This window comes from Scardinius erythrophthalmus, assembly GCF_964197995.2.
Source record: "Scardinius erythrophthalmus genome assembly, chromosome: 5".
NCBI lineage: Eukaryota > Metazoa > Chordata > Actinopteri > Cypriniformes > Leuciscidae > Scardinius > Scardinius erythrophthalmus.
The window spans coordinates 25343229-25368014 of NC_138225.1; the positions used below are offsets into that span (position 1 = coordinate 25343229).

The window sequence follows — 24786 nt, forward strand, 5'->3', positions numbered from 1 at the left end:
GAAATAATGGTTAGTGAAATGTTTTTTATTTATTAGTAAATGAATATATTTCACTCTGCTCTCGCTGTCAGACTGAGAAGCAGTTGTGGGAGAAAAATCAGCTGTCCCAGAAAGACTGATTGCATTAGTGGTGAGGATTAAGACTGTCGGCAGGTTACAGCATTACGTCAGTAGGTGGCATCAAGTGACTGTCTTTTTGAGTGAGTCAGTGGTTTGTTCATTCAAACGATTCATTCATTCAGGAATCAAACAGGTGATTGGCTGTGTCCAAAATCGCATAATCTCTTTAGTATACACTTATTTTGGATTAGTCATTTCTTTACGACCGCAAAAAAAGTAATCTGGACGTACTACGTTCGCCATCATGTGACCTACCAGTGCCAGTTACGTTGCTTCATTGCCATTCACAACTCCTCTCCCATGGCCTCATGGGATAGTAAAGTGTCCATCATGTGCACACTTCAGAATCTCGCCTTAAGTAGTAGGTCATCTCGGTACTTTTTGCCTACTCTTTAGTGAGTACTGTAAATTCGTACATCTTTTGACACATGCTGTTTTTCCGCCTACTATATAGTAGGGAAGTATGCGTTTATGGGTGAGTCACCAAATTATTAATTTAAACAATTCATTCAAAAACAGATTCATTCAGAAACTAAGCATGAGCAAGTCGTTCAATCAAAAAAACGCACCCAATGCTCTTCCATTCAAATTGCACGAACATGCAATGCAAGAGTGGATGTCTCTTTATCATAGCAAAATAATCCTTTGTGAAAAATGAAGTGAAGATGACAAACGAAGAACAAAAAATGAACATACAGTCCACAAGAGTAGGCTATACAAGCAAGAGTTCATTGTTAGTCGCCAGCAGCACACCAGCTCCCTGTTCTTGTATAGCTTACATTACAACAGCATATCTTGGTTCTGTGAAACATAGCAAAACCAGTGTTATTCATGTATGGAGCAGAAACAATGCAACCTTGGAGTCTGTTTCCAGGTCTTCCCGCTCTCTTAATGTCACTCCAGCGCTGGAAATCTTTTCTAATATTAACGCGGGTTCTAAAGCTCTTGCCTGATCATAACCCTTCTTTTCCCAGTGATATTCTAATGAGCTTTTCTCTTTTGTAATGTCTCTCAGCTATCTCTCTTTCTACAGTCTTTCTTCAAATCTCTCTCTCCTCTCCCATCATGAGTGTATACGCCCCCTACTGCTGATTGGCTAAGTGCATTGTGGTGCTCGGTCCGATCCACCTTCAACAGCGTTTCTCAGAAATCGCTTACTAGCCTACACCTTCAAGTTCTTCATGTAATCAGTGTAGTTGCAGTGCCATTTTTTGTTGGGCTTTTTTTCTAAATACTTTTCTCAGTATTTGCATGCATGTTGTAATACAGGGACATTTCCAGGGGCAGCTCTTCAGGGACACTGTCAGGGACAACACAACACACCAAAAAATGGGTAAACCCCAAAAATGGAAGTCTGGTTACTCTAATAGATTAGCTGATTAAACATATCAAACTGTTTCTTCTGCTCATTTTTTTTTTTCAGTTATCCAGGCCGTTATTAATCGTCAGGTAGAATTTACTAAAAAGCAGCTGGGCTTGTTTATCCATTTGTTGTAGATGTAGTCCTTTATCTCAGTGAAATCATCAGTTTTCTTTGAGTGTGGAAGTCTTAGAGATAAAGTCTGCGAGCTGAGTCACTATATCTGTTCTCAAGTGTCCGCTTCTTTGGGCCTTTTTTCCACTGTAATTATCTTCTCCACGATCTAAACTCCTAAAGAGAGATGTTCTGCTTGAGCACAGACTTGAATCTTTCAGATTCTGATGCCAGTTCAGTTCTCCATGTATGGACTTCGAGACTGCACTGTGGCAAACCAATAAGCCGTGCATATGTAATTTTCTCTCATTTACCGGTCCAACTATGTTAGTGCATATCCCTCGTAGGCCTGTGTGGTGATAGTTTTGGCCAGTAGGAGGTAGTGTGTTCTCATTGTGTGTTGGGTTTGAAAGTATGTATCTTGTATCTTGCAGATTAATCAACATCAGTTTACCCACTTCACTGTATATCTCTACTTCATACTGTAAATACCACTTACTTTTTGTAGTGAAAAGAATAGCTATTTTTAAAAGGTCAAGCGACTAACCGAAACATTTTATTGGTTGATCATTAGTTAATCTTCTATATAAAAAAATAGTTTAGGGACGTTCTCTCACTCACTAAAATAAAGCAATCATATTTTAACATTCAGCTAATATAATGTTTTTATGGCCATTGTTATATCGTTTGCTGAATTTTGTAAGCTACTAGCCTAATAATAATTGTTCCTCAAAAACCTAGAACATTTAGTTTCCAGTGCCGTCTGTCTCTCTCTCTCGCTCTCTCTCTCTCTCTCTCTCTCTCTCTCTCTCTCTCTCTCTCTCTCTCTCTCTCAGTTATCCAGACCGTTGTTAATCGTCATGTAGAATTTACTAAAAAGCAGCTGGGCTTGTTTATCCATTTGTTATAGATGTAGCCCTTTATCTCAGTGAATTCATCATTTTTGTTTGAGTGTGGAAGTCTTAGAGAGAAAGTCACTAGATCTGTTCTCATGTTGCCGCTTCTTTGGGCCTTTTTTCCACTGAAATTATCTTCTCCACGATCTAAACTCCTAAAGAGAGATGTTCTGCATGAGCACAGCCTCTCTCTCTCTCTCTCTCTCTCTCTCTCTCTCTCTCTCTCTCTCTCTCTCTCTCTCTCTTTCTCTCTCTCTCTCTCTCTCTCTCTCTCTTTCTCTGTGTGTGTGTGTGTGTGTGTGTGTGTGTGTATGATTGTTGTTTTCTTAAACTCTTAGCACCCTGATTCCAGCCTCTCTGGGCTCCGTATGGGCTGGATTCTCTGTTAAGTTAATTTGTATAATTTAATTTCAACTGCCCAAGGGCCTCAGACCCATACTTGAATATTCACTACAGTGTTTTTTTAATGCATTTGTGTGTTTGTGTGCGCCTGCGTGCGTGTGTTTTTGGCACATGTTTTTGTTGCGCGTGCGCGTAAATGCGTGCCTGTTTTTAGAACTTGTTCCAGACTTTGTGGGTGGGTTCGCTATTGTAATGATGCTTTTATTACATTATTTAGTAATGTCTGCGTTTAGAGATACATCATGGATTGTTAGAGGACATTGCCTGAGTGTGAGACAGCTATAGACCGTGTGCATGTGTGTGTGTGGCGCTGAATCGATTCAGCAGCAGTGTAGCTGTTAATATTTAAGTGATTTAAGATTAAAGAGTCTGGAGTCGAATAAAAGCGGCCCAGATTTAATATAAAACCATATTAAAGAGATTCAGCTTTATGAGGTCACAGAGGATCTGCAGTACACAGAGCACAGCTGTGAGTGGAGCGAGAACAGAGGAAGAGAAAGAGAGAAAGCAATGAAGTGAGGTCAGATAGCATCCACAAACCTTCTTGGACTGGATTTTTCTTCTGAATTACATCGTTGAGCTTTCCCTCTGAGCATGCATGCAGTAATGCTGACTCAGATTATGATACTGCACCGTGTTTACTCAAATAAAATAAAAAAACTAAAGAAAGCAAGAAATTTGCGGCCTTGCTAATCTCTTCGTAAACCATCCATCCCACCACTTTCATCCTCCTTTTTACTGCCACTTTCATTGTTTTCCAAATTATTGGATGAGAGTGACAAGTCTGAAAAAAGCAAGAGAAAGATTAAAGAGGTTTCCATAGAAAACTGTTATTCAAACAACACACAGCAGAAGATTTATGCCATTGTAATAAATAACTGTGTATTTTGGAGTTAGATTAATGTGTGTGTGTGTGTGTGTGTGTGTGTGTGTGTGTGTGTGTGTGTGTGTGTGTGTGTGTGTGTGTGTGTGTGTGTGTGTGTGTGTGTGTGTGTGTGTGTGTGTGCGTGCGCTTTGGTGCTTGACAGTATGATAAATGTGTGTAAGCTAGAGTGCATGTATGTGTATAATTGTTGTTTGAAAAGCATGTGTGTGCTCATGTGTTTCTGTGCATGTGTGTGTCATTTGATGTTTTTGTTTGATTGGCAGTCCTGTCCTGCTTTTAACACTCAGTCTGCTCTGATTCTCAACATATGCACAATTACACTACCAGTCCTCAGTTCTAACACATTAAAGATGTGGACTTCACAAACTTGCACGCTCACACATGCACACACACACTCACTCTCACTGAGTAAGCCTCATATACAAGCATGTGGTTAGGGAAAGTTTGACAAGAAGGATAAAGATTGTTTAAGGGTAAAAAAATAAATAGCCTAAATAAATCATGATCGGTTCAGGGTTTTCCAAGTGTACTTGGAAGTTGGGAGTCCCGGGGTCTATAGGGGTCTGTGAAAGATTTTCATGACACCAATTTAACTAATGTCTAACTTTCTAATTAATGATTTATTAAGCATAGCTATATAATTTAATATTGCTAGTTATTTAAAATGTAAGAGTAGGTCTATATACTGGGAGAAGTTTTGAAAACCCCTGATCTAGAGACACAAACAAACGTAAACTCTCTTGACTTCATCAGTTAACTTATTCACAGATTGTTCCTTCCAGGAGTTACGAAATGGGAAATATTGTGTAATCGGCCGCGAACGTGTGACACTATTGTTAGCGCCTCAATGATTTGTGTTTGTCTGCGTCCTCTGGTGAATGTCGTAGTTGTAGTGCCTCGCGCTCTTTTCCGCGGGAGGATTTTCAATGAGTTGACGTCAGGCCGGCAGCCAATCAGCGGCTAGGGGTCGGTCTCTGGAACTGGCCGCAGTAGGTTATCAGCCTGAATCCTCGCAGTCCGAGGTCAGGAAGCCAGATGAGCCCGCAGAGACGCAATTGCTCACCGCGACCAGCCCAAGCCAACAGTCGCTGAGAGAGGACGAGGAAGTTCGGTATGAGAGGCAATGCTGACTGACCTGCACGCAGCCATGGTACCGAAGCGCGAGCCGGCGAAGTTGGAAGAGCGCGAGCGCACGCAGGCGGCGTGTGAGTGCCAAAGCCAATGCAACAACTGCAAAATCTTCCTGAGTTTATTCATCCTCTCGCTCTCTCTGCACCTCGTCACGCTCTTCTGCTACCTGGACCTGCGCTCTGAGCTCAAACGCGAAATATCACAGAAAAACAAAGATGAGGTGCCACCAACGGGGCCAATCCCGCACTACGAAGCCACAGCGCCAGTGCTCCGGTTACCGGACACCGACCACCCAACAATAGACGATCAGGTAAACCGAGTTATCTGTTGTTCTACACAAAGAGCAGGCAGGGAGACAACAAAACTTGCTTCCTGCTCTCTTGTCACTTTTGCTTCAGCTTCTGTTATTGAGAAGAGAATTTCTTAATGTCTTCCCCCCAGACAATTGTGTGTGTGTGTGTGTGTGTGTGTGTGTGTGTGTGTGTTTGGAGACCTTTTGTTAAGAGTTCACTTCCTTTAGGTCAGTGCTTCTAAACCCTGGTTCTGAAGTGTCGCAGGCAGCACTGTTCATTTTAGAGGTCTCCCTTTATTTGACACACCCAGTTGAGGCCTTTGAGCATCTACTGAGCTGATGGATAATCAGGTGTAAAAACATCTAGAATGTAACGTTACTGTGCTTTGGTCTTCTATAGGACCAGGATTGAAAAACAAGTAATTGTGTGAGACAGAAAGTCTCATTGAGTGAGTGCTGTAAAATGATATATTTGTCAATTTAAAGTCAGTGTCATTGGCCATATCACTTTTACATTTACACACAAAAAATCACTCCACTATAATACAACTTAAAAGCAGCAATTAAGCTTTAAGCAAAATCAAACTAGTGCCTGTAGCTATTAGGTCATTGCATTTTTCTTTTTTACATAACACTTTGTTACTGATGAAGAAAATCGAGCTGAAAAATTCCTAAAATTGACTAGAAATGACAAAATTGTGATCATGTAAAAACAAAAATGATTTTTACACTGTATTTGTTGTAATCAGTTGTTGTGTACAACTATTATTAGTATTATATTGATATAATATTACTATTATAATATGCACATATACCAAATTTGCTATTATTTCATTCATATTACCTTATCACATAGGCTACAACAAGGACAGACCCCAATCTAAGTTTAGGGGTTTTTCTCAAAGGCACATGAATTGCACTTTGCAGGGGTCTTTAACCCTTTAACCTCTAGGTATGACAACCACCTAGTTTGTGAGCTGAGCTTCAGTCACTGATTTAGATGAGCATTTGCCTCTCGCCCCACTCACATTGTGCGTCAAAAGCCCGCGAGTGACGCGCTTCTCGTAACTGTGAATCGTTCACCTGCAGGGGACATTTGTTCTGTTTAAACAACATCTGTCCTTTTTACGAGTTCTCTTCATCAGACGCACTTTTACTGTCAGGCGGCACAGGTCGCTGTTTATTTAGCCTTCGCTGCGGTTTGGCCCGGACTCGTGTTTGATTCCTTTGGCAAAAGGCCAGGCTCGTCGCAGCATTTCCTGATGTTCACCCCGCGGGCAGTGCGTTAGTGCTGAATCCAGAGCGCCTGGCTCAGGGATGCGTTTTATTAGACATAACTGGAGGTAGAATTACACACACTGACCAATTCCTGCAGTGAATGAATTAATGAAGCTAATGTACGTCTATGGCCTTTCTGGAGTGAATATCAGGGCGCAGAGACATCTCGTCCTTGGTGCACACACACAAACAATACAGTAAAAGTTAGTGTTAAAGGGCTGTAGGAATTGTCTTGTTTGCTTACTGTGATATTTATGTAGATGTTGGCATCCTAACTGTCCATTACTTGTTTGTAAGCCTGTACATGTTTGCATTCACAATTTTCATATGTGATTTTAGAGTGTATGGAGCAGGCGCACACGGCATCAGTGTGGGATGGACACTCGTGTTGGAACAAAGTATTGTTACTAGGCAGGCATGGTGTTATTGTGTGCATGTGCGTGCAAATATGCATCTGTGAGTATTGTGCTGATGCATGTCAGAAGAAGGCGTGTAACCATGACAACTCTGATTGATGGAGGGAGGCGTGAGTGTGGTTAGTCTGTCAGAGTAAAGATGACATGCACAGAAACCACAGAGCGAGAGAAAGTGTGTGTGCAACATGACCACTGCTATAATTAATATAGTTTCCTTAGGAAAACAAAATCATTTTTAAATTTGTTTCGGTATGGTTGATGTTGTTTTTATGACAAAATAGTATTACTCAATACCAGTGCAGTGGTCAATATCGGTTGAAATTGAATATTTAATTGTGCACGCACATTTCCCCTATTTTTATGTTTGGTTGACCTTTTTTTGCTTTCTAATGCACACTTAATATTGTGTGTCAATATTTTGTGTTCCAGTGATGGTCATACCTGTTACAGTGGATCAGACCTGCTTTTCTTTTACAGTGTAGATCGGGCCTTTCCTTTGTTAGAGTTTATGTGTGTGAGAGAGAGCATGGGAAAATGAAGGGAATATTTTCCCCTTTCTCTCTCAGGCATTATGGCATGTGGCCAGATCGCAGTGTGAGCTCTCTAATGCACACACACACTATTCCTTATTAAGCTTTGTAGGTATGGGATTCCTCCTCGACAGGATATTACATTAACGGATGGAGTCAGCCACACTCTAATTACTCTCCATTCATCTATTTACCGCCGTAACTAATACACAGACAAGTTTCTCACATGCTCTCGGTGTGTTAGCCCGAGTCCTTTGTCCTTCGAGTTAGCAGTGAGGAGTTAGCAGTAAGGAATGCGCTTGTTGATCAGCATCTTAGATCTGATATGGCTAACACTATATATCCCAGAGCGCTGCTCTGTCTGACTGATTGCAAAAGTGTGTGTATGTGTGTGCTAATGAGGGATCTAAGAGCGAGTTCACCTCAGCCAAACAGGTGTTAGAGAGCTGTGCTCTGAAGAAACAGAATGTTTGCATGACTTTAATGGCTTTACTTTAAACAGCTGGATCTATTTAAGGAGTCCCAGACAACAGCCAACTCACAGATGTGTGCGTAAGTTTGGGAACCAAAGCTTTAAAATTACACATTAGAGCGGCATGATGATTGGATGGATGGATGAATGTAGATAGATCAAGATCACTGAATCAACCTGACTACAATAGGTCACACCAATGAAAGTCTTTTTTAAGGGTCAGTCAGATCTAAATGAATGGAATTCTATGGTATCAGAGTAGCTCAACTCTTTTCATAACAGTATGGCTTTTTCAGTGACAAGCTAATTTTTTTTAACAAGTTGCAATGTATCGATGTCACGTGACATTGATTTTTTTTAAAGTCTGGCTTTTTAGCTAAATTAACTGATTAATGCTTGTCTAAAATTCTCTTTCTCTCATAAAACATTGAAAAAGGCAATCAGTTCATTTTAGATTCTTTTAAATAGACCAGTTCAAAACCTTTTTTTCATTTAAGCACAGCCCTTGTTTAGATTTCAGCATGACGACATTAATCACTTTTTTTGTTTCTAAAGTAATATTATAGTATTTATTCAAATAATTAAAGAAAATATAACAAATGTTCTTTATCTATTTCTCTCTCTTTTGTAGCAGATAAATACTGTTCTGAAAATACTATTTTCAGATTAATAAATGGATAAATATTCACTGTATGGCTGGGCACTGACACAAATTTCATGATTCGATTACAATTTACAAGCTTGCGATTCGATTACGATTCAATATTGATTAATTTGGATACGTATCAGATACAGTACATGGCATATTTTCTCAAGGAAAAAAAAATCTCAACTAATGCAGGGAGTCAGTTGGTACTACATTACTATTTTGAAGGTTAAAATGAACTGATTTGTATACAAACGCTTAAGGAAGTTTTTATAGTTTATTATTCACTTTAATTTAGCTTATTATTTACAATTCTTAGTAATTACATAATTATGTTTCTATTATTTTTATTTTTATTAAATATAAACATTTAAATGGTGGCTGTCATAAAAACTTGATGGATTTATTCAAATATACATTAAATATTGAAGAACAGTAATATATATATATATATATATATATATATATATATATATGATGCATATATTTAGCAAAATGCTCCACTTCTAGTTGACTAACAAATTTATGGTCACTGAATGGCTTTTCTGAGGAAAATGTAAAAGTGACATTGTTTACAAGCTTATTTATTGATGTCTTTATGCGGTTGAAACACTGATCGACAATTACATTAAACATGATCCCTTCATATGCGCATCACGTGCTACCTCAGGGCTCCAGACTAACATTTGAGAGCAGTTCTACAGATGGTGGCGCCAGCACATGATTTGGTAGCGCATTTTTAATCTTAAAGGCAATTTAATCATATTACTATTGTTTTGCATTAATAAGTGCATTTACTAATAATATAATACTTTTTTAATTTATTGGAAATTTGATAGTAAAGCACTGAGCTTGAATTGAGATGCAGATAAAATTAACTTTTGTTAACAACAGTACCGTGCAAAAAACTCATTTTAATTTGGAAAATGTAAATGTTCTACTCTTAATAAATGTACCATTGTTCTTCTATAGTATCGTACTGAAATGACAGCTTTAGTGATTATAAAAGGAGTGCTCTTTACTTGCTTTCTGTGTAATTCAGTCACAATTTGAAGAAAAGTTTTGGTAACACTTATTTTTACAGTGTCCATGTTCTTACCATAGTAATAACAGTAAATTATGCATGACAACCAAATCCTAATCCTTCCCTATCCCTATAGTAAGTACATGTTGTTAATTAATATTACTCAGTACTTAAATGTATAATTATTATTAAGCTATTAAGTCAATAAGTGCTCCTCTGCCGCCATCTACTGGTTATAGTGGTAGTTTAATGTATTTTTTTTTTAAACTAAAGTGTTTGTTTTCCTACATATTTAAACGTTTGGTTTTACAAATCATCACATTAAAAATAACATTGAAATTGAATAGTATTTAGATAAAATAAGTGAGTCTTCAAGTCCTTTTTAAAATGTCCATGCTTGAGATTACTCAGCCCGATCATGCAATGCTTTGAACACAATAACTTGTATTGTATTCTATATTTTACAGATAGCCAGTGAAGAGATATCAATACAGGTGTTAAATGATCCCGTTTTCTGGTGTTTGTTAAGATTCTCGCTGCAGCATTTTGGAAGTACCGAAAACGAGTAACCAGAGATTTACTTATGCCTAGATATAGAGCATTACAATAACCCAACAGTGTGGAAATAAAAGCATGCAAAACAGTCTCCAAATCCTTGTTTGAAAAACTTAACTGCCCTTAACTGAAAAAAAAAAAAAATTCACAACCCTATTAACTTGATGATCAAATCGGATTTCAGAATCCAAAATTACTCATAGGTTCTTCACATAACCATACATATTGTTGGCCAATAGTCCATAACTTTCAACCAGGCCTTTCCCATGCTGTTTGTTCCCAAACACAATAAACTCAGTCTTATCCTCATTTAATTGTAAAAAAATATTTGCTAGCTTTTATTTTAATTATTTGCTAGCAAAAGATTTACAGCTGTCACATTCCAAAAGAAAATGCAGTTGTTAATCATAAATACAGAAATAAAGGTCGTAAAATGTGACCATTTGGTAGCAGTCTGGAGCCCTGAACCTACTAAACCTTGACCTCTGACCCCTCTGGCACTGCCACCTCAAAAACAACTGGAAACACCTCAATGGCTTCTCTGTCAATAAACAAAGCTTTTTAAATTTAAAATGTGAGCTTAAATTGGTTGTGACTGGAGTCTGAACAGACTGCCCCATTTTCAGCATGACTGTCCCCAAGTAACCCAGCATGTGTTTCTGCTGGCCTGTGTGTGTTTCTATTTGTATTTGTTTGGGTGTGCAATGTGCATCAGTCTGTCTATAAGAGCCTGTGTGTGTATGTTTGACGTTGTACGTATAATAACACCCATTATTCTGGTCCTGCTTGGCATTTGTGAGGAATGCTCTGTCTTTCTGTTGTGGTGTGTGTATGTGTGTATGCGTCTGTATCTGTTAATATTGTATTTTGTCTCTGTTGTGGTGATTTCAACTTTTCGCAGCGGTTTGTGTTTCCTGGTGGTTTCCATCCTTGTTGACATCAGAGTGTGTGTGTCTTTACACTGGAATGTAATTCCCTCTGTTGAATCCTAAACGAGTTTGGTTCGCCCTGGGGTTTACAGACTGAGAGAGTTCCAGACAAACATCATTGTCTGTGACCAGGATATGATCTGTCATTAAGCTTAGAGATCAAGAGGTCATGTGTGAGTGTGTGTATATTTTGACAAGTCCTCCTGTTATCACTCCGTTGAAATGACTCCTCCATAAAATCAGTTTAGATGTTGCATGTTCAATTCATTTGAGCACAGCTGGGTGGGTGTATTCGATCATTTGTTGCCTTTAAGGAAACCTCCATCCATTTGGAGAGGTAGAGGACAAAAAGAAGGGAAGATGAGTGAAAGCTTGACTAAACAGGACAATCTATCTCGGTGTATGACTGTGATATGTGAACCTCCCTGTGGTTTGAGATGAGAGCAGAGGCTTGTGTTGTTTTTGGAGTCATTACCAGCATATTCTTGATGGTCCTCTGAGAATCGTATTAAATGTTGTTCTCAATAATGTAATCCATATGTGATAACATGCTCATAATCTAAACCTGCTCTAATCTGTATGTGTGGACGTGCACATCTGTATGGGGTGTGTTTGAAAATACTCTGATCCAGATGAGGCTGGAGTAAGAGTGATGAAGGTGGCATTCATAATCAGAGATATATTCTTTTATTACTACGTTCTTGTGCCCTTAATTCTGATTTCTTGATCACAATGCTCAGTGTTTTTTCCCCTTGATATGCATATCATTAATGATTGATTAGAGATGCACCAATGTATTGGCCAATAATCAATATTGGCCAGTAAAAGCAATTATTTTACTCAGCTTTTAAATTCCTTCTATTTTATCCCAAAATTTAAACAATAAAACACTCTTAAACGTGATGTGACAGATCGCTGTAGCGCCTCAGTCATTGAGGGTCATGCATTCTTTTTTCATCAACACTTGAATGTGGGCAAGTTTTATAAAAAAAAAGCAACATTTTGAACAAAAATCTGAGAAGCACAAAAAGCTGCTCCTTTTTTGCTTGTGTTTGGATCTGAGCATTCTGTAATCTTTCAGAAGACGCATAAGAGCGCCCCCTATTATATAACAGTGAAAACACAGGAAGCCAGAAAATTCTGTCAATGGTAGGGAAAGAGTTAAGAAAATCAAACTATCAGTATCAACAGATAGTCTATTTTAAATAATTGGCTATCGGTATCTGCAGAGAAATTTAGTATCTGTACATCTCTATTAATAATCAGTCAAAGGTGAATTTGATTAATTCAGAGATGCAGTTCTAGTGTCTCAGCTCTGTATTTTTGTACAATCACTCCACTCGCTGTGATCATCCTCACCATCAGGGCAGCACGATTAATTGTATTTTAATCATGATTTCTGTTTCTCTCAATTAATTTAAGATAATCATTGCAATATCGGCCTGCTGTTTATTTATCCTGAGAACTTTTTTTTGACATTTCATTTATGTGATTTAGCATTGATAACAAGCCACCACTATGGCTGTGTTCCACTCCAAATTTGTATGCTCTTCACTTGCTAACTTCCCTCCGTCTCATGGACTCGGGTGTGCGTCATTGCTTATCTTGCATGACTGCCCACTACTGGCGGAACTCGTGCATAAGGTTTCAATGGAACGCACTTGATTTTCGAATCAAAAAAATCGCTTGGAATTCACTATGGAGCTGATTTATTATTTAAACCCCTTTTTACTTATGAATTTGTTTTTATATACCATTTTATATGCATATAAGTTGTTTGAGAAAATATATATAAAAGGTATATGAGCCGTTGGAGAAAAATAAATTTACACAAAAGAAAAAATTATCAGTAGTATGAACTTTGACTGTGAACATAAGGTAGCTACAAGTAATTTGCAATTAAAGGTGGGGTAAGCGATATTTGAAAAACGCTGTTTCAAGTTGGTCGGATCGACACAACCAGACACAACAACAAATGTGTAGCCAATCAGCATTAGGGGGCATATGATGGTGGAGAAGAGAGAACAAGCAAGAGGGAGATATGAAGAAAGACTGTAGAAAGAGAGATAGCTGAGAGACATTACAAAAGAGAAAAGCTCACAAGAATATCACTGGGAAATGAAGGGTAATGATCAGGAAAGAGCTTTAGGACCCGCGTTAATATTAGAAAAGCAGGAAGGCCAGAAAATACGTGAGCAACACTGGTTTTGAGTGTCACTGTTTATCTGGAGCTGCTGTGCTGTAGGCCAGGGGTTTTCAAACTTTTTGTGTGTGTGGACCACTATTTGTAATCAAGAATTTTCGCGGACCACCTCATAATACACATAATAAAATATGTCTACACAGAGTCCTACCTGAATTAATCTGCACCTCTAAATAGGCTTACTAGCTCTAAAACTATCATTGGTCATCACATCAGTACAACAGGCTTGTTAAAAGAAAGTTTACTGCACACAACGGCTGCCACATATTTAATTTATTTATTTACTCAAGCGCCCGAGGGCATAATCAGGTTCATTTGAACAACAGGCTTATTTCCATAGCAATGGAGTATGAAATCTATACAGTAATAAGAACACTGGAATATAGTCAACATTTCAAAACCTTTGGTGATTTTAGGGGATTATTAATCTTCAGAATTTTACAACTCCTCAAAAAGTACCTAGGCTTGAGTTTGTCCACTTAAGAGCACATCCGCAAAACATTTCAGAAACGCGAGATCAAGAAACTAACTGGAAATTAAAATAATAACAGGCCTTATTCATTCCATTTATAAACATTTCGTTTCATATAAACTGCCTATGCCTAACTGTGCGTTCACACCGGACGCGAGCGCGTCAAATTCAAAAAGGGATCATATGTCAAAATCGCGCCTGCCCCGTCTAGTGATACGCTTGACCACTTTGTATCAATTCCCGCGTCAAAACAAAAGTTTGAAGCGAAATTTCGTCCGGTGTGAACGCACCATTAAAGGATATGCGTGTGATGTGATAATGAGATAATATTTGCCTCTGCCCTTTTCCAGTGTTGCCAGATTGGAACGGTGATTTCCAGCCCAAAAGCTCACCAAAACCCGCCCACTACAAGAAAAAACCGCCCAAAATTTTACTGCCAAAATAATATGATATAATTTCATTACCATGTCATTCAAGGTTGATAAGCACAATTTGTATCTCCTTAAAACAAATAACAATGATAAAAAAAAATAAAAAAAAAAATAAAAAAATCCAGGAAAACAGATCAAAACGGCAATAATTAAGGAGAATTAGCCAATATGACTAAAATGTCCAGATGGACACTGTCAAAACGGCAATCAAGAAATGAACCGATGACTTTAACCCTCGGAAGTACACATTGCAGAACATAACGCAGAATTTAGCAGTCAAAACTGATTCATCGTTGATTCAAACCTTTTTCAGCAGGTGTCAGGGGCGAGTATAGTGCAGTCTGGACGGTGTAAAGTTGCCGATGTCTGGTACGGTTAGGCTAGTGTGCACATGACCATGGACATAACTGTGCTCTCCTCTCAGAGTTATAGTTACCATCGATATATCCCACCACGTGTACATTTTTAGATTTGCTCACTATCTCACTCTTTACTGTGTACATACAACTTAGTAGAGGCATTAGCCATCACTTGAATATACAGCTACAACTTATCGCGCTCAATCGCATCTGCCTGCTGATCGCTGATTGGCTAAAAGTGCGTGCTCGTCGGTGATGTCAACACCAATGCCAGCTGACTCTGCATGGGCGTGTGTGTACAGTAATGTCATGATGACTGATTTTATGGACTACATGCACACTTTATTTTAGTTTTTTAACCAATTAGACTTTAAAATGTAGATGTTTGAAAACCGCCGAACTGATACCAAACCAGCCCAAATTTTGTCCACCCGCCCAAACCCTTTTTAACCCGCCCAATCTGGCAACACTGCCCTTTTCTCTTCAGAGAACCTGTTGCTATCCACCGAACCAATGTTGTGGTTCTAACGGCACAAACTTGAATGTCACGGCCGAACACCACTAGGCTTTTTTAGTAATCACACAATAACTTGACAATTTAATTAAAATGTTACATCAATATAGGCCTACATATTCTTTTTACTTTTTTTATGTGAATTTCCTGGTAAAATGAAGGTAAAAAAAATATTATTTTATATTTCATTTTGCCTTTCCACGGACCACCTGCAGTACCCTCACGGACCACTAGTGGTCCGCGGACCACAGTTTGGGAATCGCTGCTGTAGGCAACTAACAACAAACTCTTGTTTGTATTTACTTTTGTGTATGTATGTTAATTTTTTGTGCATCCTTGTCATTTGTCCATCATCTACGCTTTATTTTTCATGAAGCATTATTTTGTTGTGCCTCTGCTACGATAAATATACATCCATTCTTGCATTGTGTGTGTAACCGAGGCCACCTAGTGAGAGTTGTACAGAGAATGTGGTGTTTACTGTTTAGTGTCCTTGTTAATTTGTTAGTGCACCCACCTCGCATACCAATGATCGGGGTTCGATACCGACACTGAGCAGGGTAGTTAGGATGGGAGGGTGAGCTTTGGGGTGTGTTTGTTTGGGTTGATTTCAAGTATCGACATTGTTCAGCAACAATTTTGAGAAATAACATACTGCACCTTTAAATCTCAACATAATTAATATATTATACATAATTATGCGATTAGTTCTCAAAATAATTAATATATCATACTCTACAGTTAAGTGCAATCTGCTGTGACGTCACAATCAAGTTGAATTGTGGGAGCTGCTTGAAGTGTACATCGGAGTAGACTCGCTCCCTCTGTCAAAATTGAGGGGACCAGGGCCTATCCACATTAACTTCCCTTTCCCACTTGACAAAGTGGAACTCACTTCAAAATGGTGGCTGGGATTCCCCCGAGGGGAAGTGCTTAGGGAAGTTCATGAGTGTCAGTCTAAAAGCAAAATGGAACGCTCCCTGCTTGAGGTTGCCAGATGTCAAAAGCTTTAAATCCCCAAACTGAGATTTTTTTTCTTAAAAAGATCAATTTTCTGCCGATTGTTTTACTCTTGCCAATCTGACAACCACCATACGCACATGCTCTCTCTAGGCTGCAAAAAAAGTGCTGGTGATCTGCTGTTTGCTACTAAACCTGCGAGCGAACCTTCTCTGTGACAAACTGTAATAAATTTAAACATGATTCTCTAACATATTGTTCGTGGTTGTCACTTACAAATGCACTCTGTGCTACAATACAAAGTATAAATGTATGTAACATTATTAGGAATTATTGGAATTCATATTAAGAATTTCTGTTTTCTGTTTCTGTTTCAGCTTTTAGAGAAGCTTCTTAAAACTACACCGTCTGTTTGCAGTGTTTAGCCAAGATGAAAATAGCTAAAAGAAAAAATGACGATGGGTATCTCTTTTTTTTTGCAGTCTGTCTGTAGGAATTTTCATTTGTGGAGCAATCTGAATCTGTTCAGCGGTAAATCTGAAATTGTTTCACTTAAAATATCTAATGTGAAGACAAATCACAAAGCACTCTTTTCAAATCATGCATTACTAGAAGTCGTATTAATGGTAAGTAGTGTTCAATTTATTCTAATCAGTACAATTGTAATCAATATATTTTTTTTTGTGATTTTCCATTTAATGAAGCTAACATAGTTGGTTAAATGTGCCACCTATAGACATATTGACAGCACCAGAGTTCCCATTCTCCATCTTCATTACTTTACTGTCTTTGTTTAGCATTTGTCAGTGTATTATTAGACAGAACTGTTATAGTACTAAATTATATATAAATGTTAGATCTTCTGAAGTGTGCATTGTATCTTGTGTAAACCGTGTGTGCATGATCGGTAGATATATATCGATGGTCAACCCCTACACTTTACTTAGGGCCTTAGTAAACTTTCCATTCATATAGTTGGACCACCTCCTGAGATGGTCATTTTGGCATAGCTTAAGGAAATTAGTGTAAATGTAATGGTTAACCTTTTGTTACAAACGCACTGTGTACTTTGCCGGGGGCCTCACTTACATTATCATGAAGTTGTTTTACATATGGTGACATTTGAGTGAGGCTGACGGTAATGATATGAACCTGAATATGGATGGCGTGCCCTTTAAGATTATATCACTGATTTATGACGGCTTAGATGATTGTTCATGTTTTTCTGGCTAGATCAATGCCCTACGTCATATATCTAGCAAGACTTCAGAAATAAATATAAAAGGAAGTTTCTCTGCTGTATAAATATGTAGGCCATATGAAATGATTCTGATATTAAAAGAGAGGCTGGTATTAAAGTAAAAGTTAGTTGACATAGAAGTATTGTCATCTTTTGATAAAGGAATCATGACATGTTTTTTCGGTGGTTTTGGATTTGGTGAAATCAAAAACTGATGCACTGACTGTGATTTCATACATGGACAAAAACTATTGTCTGCCTCTCCTCTTCATTCTTTTTCTCACCTTCTTTCTTTCTCTCCTTCCCTTCTATCCAAAAGCTGTATGTTCACTTGAGTGCTCGTCAAGCTGTTGAGCAGATGTCTTCTCTCTTTTTCTCTCTCACTCACTTACTAGCCTCTCTATCTCTTGCTCTCTCTGTTTCATGTGGTTTGTGGTTTGTCCCAAATTGGAATTGTTTAAAAGCCACAACACAAAGCCCTTTACACCAGGCAAAGCAGAGGAGGGGGGAACAAAGCCAGCGAGAGGGAGAATAAATCAAGAGAGCAGGTGGAGAAGAGTATGTGCCAAATTGCAGACAGGTGCGGCCCAGCCTCGACATAATCACCATACACTCGCTGTCCTCGCACATAAAATACTACTAACCACTTGATCAGCGCCGCACTTTCTGACCGCTTGACAAGCCCGCAATAGCATAATCCACCCGTTCAAGTCAGGGGTCAGGGCAGCCACTGTCTGATTAGAGGACGAACAAGGAAACTTCTGTTATTTGTTGATTTTTGGGGTTTTCTCTTCCTATGATTGGTTGACATGATGCCTTTTGGCACTTTTCTTTCAAGTTGGATGTCTTGGAAAAAATATATCATATGAAGCTTTAAAGAGTTATCCCCGAGGTCTCCCGTCCCCCACTATGTCTCAAGAGGAAAGAATGTTTCTTTTTTTTAAGGTGTTTTAATGAAGCCATTAAAGTCTGGCATTAACAACACTATTGAAACAAATCTATTGAAAGGTGGAGCAGCAACTCCAGTACTGAACAATATGCAGAACACATTCCATGCACATGTGCGTGCGTATGTGCGTGAACGTATGCACACATTTCTCTTGAAAGGCACTGGATCTCATGTTAATTTAATGATTGTTCTAAAAAGCCAGACTGATGATGATGGTGTGAATCTGTGAGTGATCACGATAGCCAAAGCGTGTGTGTATGCATGCATGTTGGTGGGTGGTTAGTGCAGAAATCATATGGCATGGTTAAAAAGAATCTCCAGGAACCAAAATCTCCAAAATGATATATTCATCAATAAAAAGTGGGTCTGCTGCTGAGGCAAACTTTTGTATGTGGTAATATCAGTCGTTGTCTCTTTTAAAGGAATAATTCACCCAAAAATGAACATTCTGTCATTACTTGCATTCAGGTCCTTCCGAACACCTTCTTTTGTGTTCCACTGAAGAAAAAATAGTTGTAGAAATTCTGAGGACTGTCCAGTTGCTCTTTACGATGTCCTATGTTGTATCCCATACATCAAATCTTTATTATTTCTTTATTTTTTTACTTTATTAAGTAATTCACTATAGGTTTGCTGCCAAATTGCTTAAAGAGGACCTATTATGCTTTTTTACATTTTCAACTTTCTGAAAGCATGAAAAACGCACATAAAAGCACTAAGTCCACACCAAAGGGAGTTGTTCATTAATTGTATAATTAAGCACTGTTTCTGAACTCCCTGAATCATCTTGATTGTAGTCTTAAGTTTTTCTCCGGGACTGTACACGTCACAATATTCATCATTAAAACAATTCCTGCCCAAGGCATATGCAAAATAAAGGTCTGGTTGAGTTGCATTAGTAACTATATCATAGATCATCGATAAATATTATGTCGATAATGATGATTAGCTCTGGACATTTTCACTCGATAGGATTACCCTTCCAGTCTATAACACAGCAGAAATAAACACGACAACTAGCCAGCCACGGTGCCGCTGACAACACTAAAATGCCTCCGTTTTGGGGTGTGTCTGTTAATCTGTTTTTTTTTTTTTTCAACACGACCAATATAATCATCACAGATACAAGTGATTACAGTTGGAAAGAAGCAAGCTTTGTTTCTGATAAGCTTTTGTAAACCCAGCCATTATAATCACAATGGAAGTGTCCAAACTGCAATATTTAACATGTGACAAGCATACAATGCGTAAACAATATGATTTACCCACTAAATCCAGCATAAACTCCGGCACAACCTACATATTTTTAAATGCTAAAGACTTCACTACCTGAACCTCACAGCGATTGGCTGCCACGACGTCAAAAAGGTACCACAACGTCAATGGAAGGGCTTTGGGTTTCTTAAAAGTGACGAAGTGCAGATTAAAGAGCCGGTTCGCACAGAACATGTTTTTGTGGTGGAAAACATGAGACAAAGGCCAGTGGAACAAAAAAGCAAGTTCTTGAGACTCGTTTTTAAAAGTAAGAGTGCCGCGTTCTTAGAACGCAGTGTCATGCACAAGACGCTACTAAAGATGGTACATGCGTCCGCCTAGCATGTTTACATAGAAAAACACTTTTTAGAACTGCATTTTTTACGATTTCTAGAAAAAGCCAAAACCAAATTATATATTGTGATAAATATCGATATCAATCAATCTATATGGAAAAAAATATTGTGGTCATATTTTTTTGTCATATCACCCAGCCCTAGTTGTCACCATGTCCAAGAGATGCAGTTTTTTCCACCCTGGATCTAATGCGGTTATGGTAAGGGCTGTGAGATTTCCGAAACACACTCGAAGCGGTTGATCAATCACACTGATCCATACGACCAATCAGAGCACATTGCATTTTTCAGAAGGAGGGGCTGAACAGAGCGTTACTGACAGCTGCTACAGCCATGTAAAATATGTAAAAAAATAAGTTATTTTGAACATTCAAGCATGTATGCATTCAAGAAAAATATGTGTTTAAAACAAAACCTGTATAGAACTTCAGGATGTAAATGGCTATGGGTGGATTGTAATAAAATAACATTGTATAGAAAGTTGAACTGTTCTATACTCACAGGAGTATAATCAAAGTGATTTGCTCTGTACATTATTGTTACCATATCTATTGTATTACAACCATTACTCATGAATTCATTATGAGACCTCATCTGTGTGTATGTATACTGGGATTTCAGTGTTACACGAAGGTTAATTTTTCTCTAGTTTAAAGCCAGATCTAGTGACTCACGCAACAAACATGAGAACGAGAAGGATGAATATGGAGGAAAATGTCTCAGAGAAGAGAAATAATGAGAGAACGATTTAGGAAAAACAAAAATAGGAGCGAGAAAGAGGGACATTCTTTCTTCTGTGTGCTTGATGAGCCAAGCCTTTTGTTTGAAGCTGTCATGTTTTGCATTCAACACAGCACAACACACACGCTGAGACGTGTAATCCTTGAAAAATATGTGGAGGCCTCTGTGATCTCTTGCTTACATGTTTCCCGTCTTAAGTCCGGGATAAATATTTGTGATGTATGCATACGAGTCTGTGAGTGTTGTCCAAGCCGCAAGAGTTTGTTACCGATGACCAGGCCCACATGGGCTCTGAGCCTGCAGAACTCTGCAGATTTACACAGAATTTTGACAAAAGCTTGACGCATTCCTCACCACTCTCATGTTTGTTAATTAAATATTTTGGCTAATATGATTATGCTTTCAGCTACCAGTATGAGTATAATACATTTTAAATGCATTCTGCAGGATTCTTCAATTTTACGCCAAAATAGCCTTTGGGTTCAGTCTGGGCGCACAGACACAGATTACACTGTCTCATGTCGTTTGTTGGGGGGAAAGTGAGTGTGACTATGGTTAAGCGGTTGGTGTTAGTGTAGACTGGTGTGTGTGTGTGTGTGTGTGTGTGTGTGTGTGTGTGTGTGTGTGTGTGTGTGTGTGTGTGTGTGTGTGTGTGTGTGTGTGTGTGTGTGTGTGTGTGTGTGTGTGTGTGTGTGTGTGTGTGTGTGTGTGTGTGTGTGTGTGTGTGTGTGTGTGTGTGTGTGTACATTTGTAATAGTCTGTATTAGCATATGTGCATGTTTGTATACTGTGGCGTGTGTAGTTTTGTGGTGTGTTATTGATTCAGCTTGCAAAGAAACAGACCATGTACCCACTACCCAGAGAGGTTTAGATGGGGCTCAGAGGTGAAGACTAACAGATGACAGAACCGACTTCTTTGAGCTGTCCTTGATTCTCTCTCTCTCTATCTCTCTCTCTCTCTCTCTCTCTTTCTCTCTCTCTCTCTCTCTCTCTCTCTCTCTCTCTCTCTCTCTCTCTCTCTCTCTCTCTCTCTCTCTCTCTCTCCTCCTTTGCAGCTGTTCGTTTTTCTGTTGTATTCTGTTCATCAGATGGTATTAATCCTTCCAAACACTCGGGACCCTTCAGACAAACGGGAACGCCTCACTTTACAAACCACTTATGGCACCAGACACACGACCCTTAGAGTATGAGTTTGCGAGCGAGAGAGATAGGGAGGAAATGGAGCCCAGGGTCTGGTTTTAGTTAAGAGGGCAAATACTTGTATGCAAGCACATACAAACTCGTATGCACACACTTATGCTCACTTGAACAGTTGTCGCTTAGCTACAGTGATGACAGGCAGAAATAGCTAATGAGACAAAGTTATCAGGGGCGAAATGGGCATGTGACTACACACACACTCGTTTGCAGTTTCGTTGAAAGGTTGATCACTTGCCATCTCTAGATATCAAACTAATGTGTCAATGCTTAGAAGGACAATTTTAGCCATTTATTCAGCAACGAGTGACAAACTAACCCAATTTGAGAGACTGCGTTTTGCGTAAGGCTGCTAGTTGAACCTGTCACATTTCTAGATTCACATTTAGATTCTGTCTTCACTCTATGATTGCTCATGAACTGATGTTTTACGGTGTTCACACATAAACCTCACTGGGATGCTTCTTTGTGAATCCAAAAAGTCTTTTCTAATATCATGGCCTGATCTGATTGCAACCTCTGGAGCACATGCTGCTCTCATTTTGGCAATATTCATGGGAGGGTGTAACAGTTTTTAGAGGTTGCTCAAGTTTAGCAGAGGTCTCAGAGGATTCCATTACGAGCTCTGTATATAGAAGCAGGAGCAGGGATGACTGCTTCTACAGTGCGTTTTGTCAAAAAGATTCCAGATCTCACATTGAACTCCATTTTAAATGTAGGTATGCACAACAATCCAGAATGCACCCAAAGAAAGGAACATTTTAAAGACTGTATTGACTCCGAACAAGCTCATGTTTGAGCTGGGCCTCAAAGCATGTATTTACAATTTTAAAATAATTATTTAAAGTAATTATTCAAATATGTGAATACAATCTGGGTCTGTCATGCTCCGTAAGATCTTACGTAAGACCAATTCACACGGCTGAGACAGACACCGACCAACGGTGACAGTCACCAGATTACAGTACATCACTTCTCAGACATTTCAGACAACACCAACAGATGCAGGGTATCCAACCACTCCCGACAAAGTGTCTGTTGCCATTGGTCAGCGTCTGTTGGTGCAGTGTGAATTAGCCTTTAGAATAAACTAGAAGTGCTTCTCACTCCACACCACAGGTTAAAAATATAATAAAGAATACAAATTTCATTTTGTTTTTTGTGTGTATTGTCTTGTAAAATATATGTATAAAATTATTATATTTATTATATAATTAGAATTAATTTTATTATTATTATTATGGAAGCTGTTGTATTGATGACTTGGAATATAGCTTGACACTTTTGGTTCTCATTCAACTATGTAAAAAAGATGCCAGGACAAAATAACGTGCATGTGAGAACACTGAAAAAAAATGATTAGTTGAAATTAATAAAAAAAATTATTGTAAGTGGTTGCATTCAATTGAAAGCATTAAGTTGAACTTAATCAATTTTAGTTCAATTTGTTTAAATGTAGATAAAATCAATTGAATGCAACCACTTACAATTAAAAAATTGATTTCAACAAATAATTTTTTTCAGTGATAAAAATAACAAAATTTTCCTTTTTGTGCAGGGCTGTGCACAATGCTATGCACAGACAATCTAACTGCAAGTGAAATGCAATATGATACGAAGGAGAGAGTGTGTCTGATACACTGGAACCAATAGGCTATTGACACACATCTGTTTTGTTTTGCATAAATATGGAATGCATTAATCATGTTTTTTCACTGATGTTGCTACGCATTTCCTGTATTTATTTGAAATTGTGTTAGGCTAGTTGATCAGATTGGATTGGGAGCAAAAGTTGTACATTTTGTAAGTCAACCCATATCTTGTGGTTTTGGCAATTTAATAGCTAACGATTATGAGCCTTTGTTCCAGTTTTCAGTTCTGTGCAAAAGCCATAAATGTATTTGAATATTTCTTTCATCACTACTTAAAGCTGCTGTGTCAACACACTTTCTACTATCCCGACATAATATACAACTCCAAGATTGCCTTTCTGTAAACACTGTGGCTTTGTGACGCTTTCAGACAGTGTTCTGGCTCAACCAATGGAGTGACTTTGGTGCAGGCTACCGTCGAAAATGGATTTCTGGATTTCTGGATATGGGTTGTATAATAAGGAAAATTAGGACCAAGCCATTAGTTCTCAATCAGCTCTATTTTACTTTGTAACAGTATTTGCAGAACCACAAATTTCTGCTGAGTGTTATTTTTTAGGAAGAACAGACTTCTTCAAATTGGATATTAGTCTGTTCACTATAATAGAGGGCATAATGGATGTTTCTCTCATTCCTTTGTTACTGTGTTATGAACTCTGATGTTTGGTTGGCCACAACTATGCAGCCCAGTAATAAATCTTTTGTGTGGTTTGTTTCGCTGTACTGTACAAGAATGCTCTGTGAGAGTGTGTAATGTGAGTAAATGTATATTTATTTCTAACAATATCAGTGGAACCCAAAGCATCCGTCTTCTCGTGTGTGTGTGTGTGTGTGTGTGTGTGTGTGTGTGTGTGTGTGTGTGTGTGTGTGTGTGTGTGTGTGTGTGTGTTGGAGAGAAGCTGCAGGATTTCCTCAGATCAATATTTTATTGGTAAATCTATGCCATATTTACCTCACTGCTTCTCAAAGGTGTCACATCTCCATGCCTGAATACAGCCCCATGGCGACAGTCATGTTTTGCCTGATTTTCCTGATAAACGGAGCATATGCCACAAAATAATGTCAGCAAAATGCATCTTTCTTTTAAGTTGTCCTTGCAGGCCATGCATAATAATTAACAACACAAAAGTCTGTCATTCGATTGACAGACAAATGACTCTTATGAACCGATTATTTTTAGTGTATCAAAAGCATACAGCACAACCAGTGAAGTCTGATTCATGAACAAATGACTCTTTTGATTCAGAATGACTCACAAACTTAGGAGTTACTGTTTTAGGCTAATTAGTCTGACGAATCCTTCTCTACTTTGGAATTGAAATCTAATCAGATTGTGAATCCAAATTGAATCCGGAAATTTGTATTGATGCCCAGCCTTAAAATATACTTCACCCTAAAATCAGCAGA

At 38.4% G+C, this 24786-nt stretch overlaps 1 protein-coding gene across 1 annotated transcript in view; it reads left to right on the forward strand.

Moving 5' to 3' along the window:
• Positions 1 to 3944: 3944 nt before the first annotated feature.
• Positions 3945 to 24786, forward strand: part of eda (ectodysplasin A) — a 42244-nt gene continuing 21402 nt past the window's right edge. Inside the window, 3 exon segments of the mRNA XM_081367155.1 lie at positions 3945 to 4867; positions 4870 to 4890; positions 4896 to 5219. Coding sequence (XP_081223281.1) covers positions 4814 to 4867; positions 4870 to 4890; positions 4896 to 5219 — 399 coding nt within the window. The 5' untranslated portion in view covers positions 3945 to 4813.